The sequence below is a fragment of the Lathyrus oleraceus genome, chromosome 4 (assembly GCF_024323335.1).
Source record: "Lathyrus oleraceus cultivar Zhongwan6 chromosome 4, CAAS_Psat_ZW6_1.0, whole genome shotgun sequence".
NCBI classification, from domain to species: domain Eukaryota; kingdom Viridiplantae; phylum Streptophyta; class Magnoliopsida; order Fabales; family Fabaceae; genus Lathyrus; species Lathyrus oleraceus.
In genome coordinates, this window is record NC_066582.1 from 485,529,912 (window position 1) to 485,538,731 (window position 8,820).

The 8,820-nt window shown below is 35.5% G+C and overlaps 1 protein-coding gene across 1 annotated transcript; it reads left to right on the top strand.

Moving 5' to 3' along the window:
• The first annotated feature begins 3,113 nt into the window (after positions 1-3,113).
• Positions 3,114-7,384, top strand: LOC127076463 (mitochondrial-processing peptidase subunit alpha). The gene is made up of 13 exons (XM_051018125.1): positions 3,114-3,303; positions 3,772-4,011; positions 4,096-4,392; positions 5,114-5,281; positions 5,420-5,587; positions 5,703-5,783; positions 5,901-5,967; positions 6,046-6,143; positions 6,228-6,300; positions 6,383-6,453; positions 6,567-6,616; positions 6,733-6,845; positions 6,944-7,384. The coding sequence occupies exons 1-13, from the start codon at positions 3,262-3,264 to the stop codon at positions 6,994-6,996; spliced, it is 1,521 nt and encodes a 506-aa protein (XP_050874082.1). The 5' UTR covers positions 3,114-3,261; the 3' UTR covers positions 6,997-7,384.
• The last annotated feature ends 1,436 nt before the right edge of the window (positions 7,385-8,820 follow it).

An 8,820-nucleotide genomic window follows, 5' to 3' on the forward strand; every position in this document is an offset into this window, starting at 1 on the left:
TGAAATTCTAATTAGAGAATCTCTTGTATTACCTAGTTAGTGGAAGGGTGTTTAATATAGAGTATCGTTCACTCTCGGTTGATGATCAATGAAATATGAAACTAAATAAGTTTAAGCTAAAGGCGGGTGCAGAACGTCATGTGGATTACATTTCACTATTACACAACTAAAGGTCTAATCAAAAGGGGATGCAACACTTGTAAGATCGACCAATGATATTCTAAATATGTTGAAACATCCCTAATCATATGTTGATGATGAAATATCATGTTAGACTTAGGTTAACAAAGATATATGTTATGTTATATATTTTGTGCATGTGATAACAAAGATTTATGTTAAGTAATGTTATTTTTTATTCTTTCTTTAAAATTTCTTTTGTGTTTGTGGTAATAGGGTAGAATATGAATTTCAAAATCCGGTTAAATCCTTGAACATTATTGATTATGTGTTATGTGTTTGTGGTAATAGGGTAGAATATGAATTTCAAAATCCGGTTAAATCCTTGAACATTATTGATTATGTGTTATGTATTTGTGATAACATGGTAGAATCCGAATTTAAATATTTAAACAAACCCTTGAATAATATTGATTGTGTTTTATGTGTAAGTGATAACATGAGTGAATAAGAACTTAAATATCCAGACAAATTTTTGAACAATATTGTTTGTGCATTCTGTGTATGTGTCCACGCCACTTAAATGGTGCGTTCAGATTTTAAAAATCAGACATGTTTTTTACTTGTATTTGGCGTGTATTTTAATGCATTTGGATCCCACTTCTGAAATTTCACTACGGTGGATGAGTAAGACATGTGGTGTAATTGAACAATGCTCCAATTTTATTTTTCTTTACCGATTCCTCAAGATACGATATCTTGTTCAAATCATGGGTCGTGTTCAGCGCAACTTAAATATACACATTGAGGATTTAACTTGTCACCTCCAGTTATACCTAGCACCCCACACATTGAGTGAAATTACCATATTATCCTTGACACAACTTTAAAATCATATTATCAAATTCACTAATTTTTTTTGCGTAGATCTTGAAACCTCCCAAGCCATGTCGGATATCACGAGAAGTGTATTAGAAATTTCTAAAAATTGAGTTTTCATTATCGTTTTTCATGCGTTTTTAACGACAATGTTGAAATTTCTAGTAAAAAATCATAAATTGTATGAGTTTTTACAAGGAATTCTAAAATTTATGGTATATTTATACAATGGATTTCATAATTCATGGTATATTTATACAATTTATATTGGGAATTCTAACATTTTCGGTACATATGTACCGAGAATTTTGGAATTCCCGATAGTTGAATTTTTTTTTACATATATTACCAGAAATGTTGAAATTCCTGGAAGAAATCCATTTGTTTTTTGAAATTTTGAGTTTTTCGGTAGTTAGTTCAATTTATGATATTTTTCCCAATCTTTTAGCGCAGACCAGAGGAATGGACAACACCATCTTAGGCAGGGCCACTGATAGAGACACAACTATGGCCAGTGTTAGGGCAGCCGAGGAGGAGGCAAAGCGGGCAGGGAGGCCAGCTCGACCAGTTTTCGTCGAAAATAGATGGATGAACAGTTCCATGCACTACATACCATCATACGCCAAGTAGTTGTTGTTGAGCAGCCCACAGATGTGCAAGTTGCTGAGCAACCTGCAAATGTGTCTGTTGTTGAGCGAGTTCATGCTAAGGATATTCAGGTTGCTAAGGAGGTGTAGGCTATTACTGACCCATATGTGGTGTTTGAGACAAATGCAACCCCATTACTGAGGCTGAGCCTACTACTATTGATGTAGAGGTTACAAAGCCTACTGCTATTACTACTGCTACTACTTCGACTTAGCCATCTGTGCACATGGAGCCAGAGTTCCTTGAAGGACCCAAAGACCGATCAATGCTTACATAGTATGTCGACCATGTGACATATCGATTATGGCATGGAGAGGTATATATATATATATATATATATATATATATATATATATATATATATATATATATATATATATAATATATATATATATATATATATATATATATATTATATAGTTTAACTTTAATTTATTTATTATTGACACTTGATGCGATGGAATTAACTGATCATTTTTTTAAACTTTATTTATTACAAAACCATCATGTGCTAAATGTTACATCACATAGGTCCAGAATGAAGGACTTCGCCAAGCTTTTGACGCCTGTGCAAGCTAGGCAAATTGTTGATGATTTCGGGCTCCTACTGTTGATCGACTGCTTGGTCACGATGCTTGATGTTGCACTCCTGACTGCTTTTGTTAAGCGATGACACAAGGAGACATCTTCCTTTCATCTTTCATTTGGGGAGATGACCATCACTCTTGATGATGTCTCCTCATTGTTCCATCTCCTCATTGGCGGTAGACTCTTCACCGCTCCTATTATTAACCAGGATCTTGCGTGTATACAGGCTACACGAGACTTATGAGTTACTCAAAAGTGTGTGTTTCAGGAGTTTGACTTTAACAGGAAGCTCACCTTCAGATGTCCTGGATACGAGAGAGGTATGTTGAGCTGGTGGGTGACACATGTATGAGGCATCCGCAAGGATGTATATGCTATATCTTGTAGCATGTACTATCTTTGTGGATAAGTCTCATGTATCTAAAACTATACAAAAGGTTTCTTCCTGTTGTAGCACACTTCTACCTTGAACAGAAATTGAGGAAGAGACATTGTATGCTGTTATACAAGTTAAGAACATATGACCTACTATTTATACAACTTTGTAATTATTATCAATCACACAAAATGGTCGATGCAATCACAATCGACAAATTTCCAGTATGACTTAACAAATTACAAAAATACAAGTAACATATCACATATCAAACATATTAAAATTTCCGGTACATAATACCTACCAAAAATTTAAATTACACTACCAAAAATTTAATTAAGAGATTTTCATAAAATTTTAACTAAGAATAATTTTGAAAATTTAAAAAATATGTGGGTTGCCAAATATAAGTGGGGTGGCAAGTTAAAGTCTAGTAACATTATACTCAAACCGGCCCAAGTTTCTGGTTATTTTTTTAATTAAAAAATAAATATAAAATTGACCATTTCCAAAGGAAAGGTGCTTCTCTCTCGGTTGTGTTGTCCTGCTTCACAGAATCATAGGTTTCTCGCCACACACAGATTAAACTTCAATCAAATCCAACAACTACCTCATTTTGATTTAGGGTTTCATTTTCTTCTTCACTCGTCATGTATAGAGCCACAGCTTCATCTCTCAAAAGGCATCTCAAGGTATCATCTTTTTCATCCTAACCCTTTTCTTCATGTTTAGGACCAGTAAATAATTTATTATTATTTTGGAACCTACCCAGATAGCAGATTTCAATTTCAATACGGAAAAATTGTTTCTTTTTTGGTTTTCTGGGGAATCAGTTTAGTGGATGGATTAAGAATTAGAACACTGAACCTATTATTTCTGCATCATTTATTGTTCATTATATGAAATTAATTCCCAATTAACGTTTCTCAAATTATTGTTATTCCTATTGGCTTTTGTTTTATTCATGTTGTGGTGAATTCTGCTGCTGCTTGATATGTAGAAACCGCATTTCAGATTGAAATGTGTCTGGCATTGATTACATAACTGTCTTGTATTATTGCAAGTGTTGATGTGTCAATGTCGTATCGTGTGTTTTTGTATGTATCAAGGCTTTGTAGGCTGTTTGTATTAATGTTGTGTAATGAATCTGTGTTATTTAGGGCCGTGGTGGCAACTTGGGAGCTACTAGGTTTAATACTTCAAGTGCTGTAGCTGCAAAGGTTTCCTCTGGTGGTTTGTTTAGCTGGCTTACCGGGGAGCGTTCGAGTTCACTTCCCCCTCTTGATACGCCGCTTAGTTCTGTTGTTCTTCCTGATACTTTACCTGATTATGTTGAACCAAGCACGACCAAGATCACAACTCTTTCTAATGGACTGAAAATCGCGTCAGAGACCTCGTCGGTATGTGTGTTTTTCTAGCATTCTTCGTTTTGATTTGGTTGGGTAGCATTTATTGATTTTTCTTTTGTTGTGGTTGTTTATTAGAACCCTGCAGCCTCAATTGGGTTATATCTCGATTGTGGTTCCATCTATGAGACACCGTTGTCAAGTGGGGCTTCGCACTTGCTAGAGAGAATGGCGTTCAAGAGCACGGTTAACCGTAGTCATTTTCGTATTGTAAGGGAAGTAGAAGCAATTGGTGGTAATATAGGAGCCTCGGCCTCTCGAGAACAAATGGGCTACACATTTGATGCTTTAAAGACTTACGTTCCACAAATGGTTGAGTTACTGGTTGACTGTGTAAGGAACCCAGCCTTCTTGGATTGGGAGGTGAATGAAGAGGTATTTATAACTATTATTCTCTTATGTTCTAAAGCTCATGCATCATTTTCTGCTCTAAATGAACATTTATTTTCTTTGTAGTACGGGGAACTTTAATAGAAAAATAATACTATGGGCCCCAAAATGCTTTGTTGCTGTAAAAACTTATGGAAAATGAAACATCGAAAGTGTTTCATTACATAGGATATTCCTTTCTGACATGTATAGCAATATAGTTAAATAATCTGTCTGTAAATGAAAAGAAAAAGCTATTATTTATTTTATTAAATGCATAATGCAGCCTTCTAAGTTCAGACACCAACTCATGCTGAGTGCAAGATTAAATATTACGTAATGTTGATTTTAAACACTGTATTGAGGAGCCGATATGAACCTAGGGATCACAATAACAGAAAAACCAGCCATTCTGATGTGAGGGCTCAAGGCCATATAAAATGCACATTAAATCCTATACTTCTGATTTTCCGACATGGGACTCTTGTCCCCTACCTCCACATCCCTGATGCTCACTCAGGGTTTGAAAGCCTTGATAGCAATTGACATGACGAACCTCGGGAAATCTGCTAATGAACTGTGAACTCTAGCTGTTGTGGTGATATAGTCCAAGTTCATGTTAAGTGTAAACCCCGAGAGCATCCTACCTTTTCCATCGCTAGACTCGAGTCCTATATATTGCTATTTGGCGATCCTTCTGAACCTGTTAAATCCTCTGTTGTTACAGCTTCGAAAGGTGAAAGCAGAGCTTGGAGAACTCTCAAACAATCCCCAGGGCTTGCTTTTGGAAGCAATTCATTCTGCAGGTTATTCTGGTGCATTGGCTTATCCTCTTTTGGCTCCTGAAGAAGCATTGAACAGATTGGATGGCCCCAGTTTAGAGGAATTTGTTGCTGTAAGATCCGTTATCCTTTCTGATACTGCATGAATACTACTGGTATCATTTTATGCCAAGCTTGCAGTCCTTCTTTCGGCTTTTTTTTTATACTTACAATCTATTTGAGAATCTAATTTTCTAGGTATGAAAAATCAGGAAAATTACACAGCTCCTAGAATGGTACTAGCTGCATCTGGGGTTGAGCATGAAGAGCTTCTATCAGTTGCTGAGCCACTTCTTACTGACCTACCAAGTGTTCCCCGCCCGGAAGAACCAAAGTCTACCTATGTTGGAGGTGATTTCCGCCGTCACGGTGAAGAAGGGGTGTGTATTACTTTTTTACATAATACCGATAAGATATTTCTCGCATCACATTATTTTAATTTTGTTCCCTTGAAAATTGCTATTATTTACCTGCTAAGTTATATTGCAAGAGCAGGCCGCACATGTTGCTATTGCTTTTGAAGTGCCCGGTGGCTGGCAACAGGAGAGAGATGCTATCGTTTTGACTGTTCTACAGGTATTCATCTTGTGTTTCATTTTCTCATTACAAGTAAAACTTTGCTCTTGGTTTTTGCATCCTTTCTGAAGGAAGAAATGAATGTTTGAAAATAATTAATAATTTTGAGTCATGTAGATGCTTATGGGAGGAGGTGGTTCATTCTCCGCTGGGGGCCCCGGTAAAGGGATGCACTCAAGGCTATGTAAGTTTTGCCTATGCCTTCTTTTGTCCTTTTAAGTTTGGTCCTGATCTCTAACAATTTTGACTTTTTTGAACCCAGATCTTCGCGTGTTGAATGAATATCAACAGATTCAATCTTTTTCTGCATTCAACAGTATCTTCAACAACACAGGATTATTCGGCATTTATGCGAGCACTGTAAGAATAACCTTTTGCAGTTGAGGCATTCAGTTACATGGATAATTTAATATAGTTGACACGTTTTCTAATTTGTGGATGTAGGGCCCTGAGTTTGTAGCAAAAGCTGTAGACTTAGCAGCCAAAGAACTCATAGCAATTGCATCGCCTGGACAAGGTTTTATTTCCACCCCTCTTTTGTTTCGACAGTATTAATTTTAATTTCTGTGACATTAAACTAACTCTTATTTCATCAACAGTTTCACAGGTACAGCTCGACCGTGCCAAAAAATCCACAAAATCTGCCGTTCTTATGAATCTGGAATCTAGAGTAAGCACTCACCTTCTTTATGGCATATATACTCGTTTAAATTACTGTGGAAGAAGGGTAAAATATGTTTCAGTTGTGGTTCTTATGTACTAACATTCTTCATTCTTTTTCAGATGATTGCGTCAGAAGATATTGGAAGGCAGATTTTGACATACGGCGAAAGGTAAAATTATCTGTTCACAGCTCAAAAGTGATTAATTGTTTCAAATAATGTTACTTCAAAATGTTGAATGGAAGTATAATTTTATGTTAATGCAAGAATCTGTGATCCATTTTCAGAAAGTCTGTGGAACAGTTCCTGAAGGCTGTAGATGAAATCACTTTGAATGATATCACTAAAATATCTCAAAAGATTATTTCCTCACCTTTGACTATGGCATCATATGGAGATGGTAATTTTTACCTTTTAACTAAATATTTCTTTACTTATAATCAATGCTTAATCTTGAACGCTGATTAACGAGACATCGTTTGGCTTTTTTTGCGACAGTTATTAACGTGCCAAGTTACGAAACTGTGAATCGCATGTTCCATGCAAAATGAACAACATGACGAGTTTTCTGAATCATATACATGCATACTTCCATTTTTCAAGAGCAGTGCAGAAAATAAATCCAGAAATTTTTTGTGCGGATTATAGGACCCATTATTAAGGTTCTGTGTTTGTCTTAGGTGAATGGTCTCATCTCTTGTTCGATTATTCCAAATTTTGTTTGTTTATGAGTGAATTTTTCTCTCATTTCTTTGCTTAGAAGATCACAAAAGCAGTTAAATATAATTTTTATCTGTTTTTGATAATCTCTCATTTACTAATCAGTATCTCGGCTAATACTCGGGATTTAATTTTTGAAAATTGTTCATGTGTTCTAATTCATATTAAATATGTTGAAATAAATACACAATGCAATTCAACTATTATATTCGGTTAAAATATTGTTTTTTTTGTTTCAGTTTAGAGAAAAAAGAGTATATACTGACAATGTAAAATATTTTTATACTGTCAATCAATTAGAGACGTGTATCCCGTCTAATCACACGTTTAATTTTAAAATATTGATATGACATGGTTGAACGTTATAATTCTATTAGATGATGGGTTGACCGCTTACTATTTTTAATCTTATTAATCAATAATCAAACACATCAATATAGAAATGAAATATTAACTTTTTCTTTTTTCAATATATTAATTGCAATATATTCTTCCCTTTTAAATTATAGGACTTATATTTTATATTTATATTTAAAATCATTATATATGATGAGTGATTGAATTAACCAAGAGTTACACTCATTTTAAACCTTTATATTATTTTAATCTAATGGATAGAAATTTAGTGATTCATGATTGTTATTTAAAATGGTTCCTTCCTAATTTTGGTAATAAATGATTTTTCTTTTATCAAATCATACTTTATTCTTCTCATACAATTAAATAGACCTCTTCTACTTTTTCTAACAATTAAATAAATCTTCATTTAAAAAAACTTAATTCTAAATATTTCAAAATCAAGATTCTTAGTGAATTTTTTACAAAAATAACCCACTTTTTCATTGAATTTTTCAAAATACTCTTGGTTTCAAAAAAAATCCCAAACTATCCCATTTTTAGGAAGAGTCGCCAATTGAATTGGCGACTCCTCTTAAAAATTGAATGGAGGCGCCAATTGAATTGGTTAGGACATGTGCCATAGCCAATCCAATTGACGTCCATGTGTATTACTTGATAGGAGGCGTCAATTGGATTGACACCTCAGTGTAAAATGCATTTTTTTTAGTAAATGATCTACGTGATACATAAATTTGAAATAGGACAAATTGATATTAATAAAATTTTCCGTTTACATAAAAAGGCCTAATGGTGATGACCGAGATCACCTAACCGACCTCCGGTCCCACATCCCCTAGCTACCCTAACCTGTGATCCTAACCCACGTTGATGATTCACCACTGGTGTTTGAGCATCTGAGGGTCCAGGAGCGTCACTACCAACTACAAGAGATGGTCTATTGAGGTAGTCAGACAAGTCGGCATAGTCTTCAGTATGCATCGAGGGTGTACCGCCGTAGCTGAGTTCATGACCCATGCCAGAGTAGTTGGGTTGTGGTTGACTCATTGGTGGGCGACCGAGACGGTTGAAGGGAGACATGGGTGTGAATGATGCGTCGAGGAAAAGTTGGAAAGGTTGTTGGGGTGTTTGGTAGAGACAGGGTTGTTGGATGTTTTGGTTTTGTGAGGTTTAAGCTTCTTGGCTATGGTAGGAGGAGGGGCGGTTGGTGTTGAATGATCGTTGGGTGCTCTGGCTAAGGCAACTTTGGTAGGGTGATGGGGTGGGTGCGAAGCGATGTTGGGTCTCAGGTTGATGGT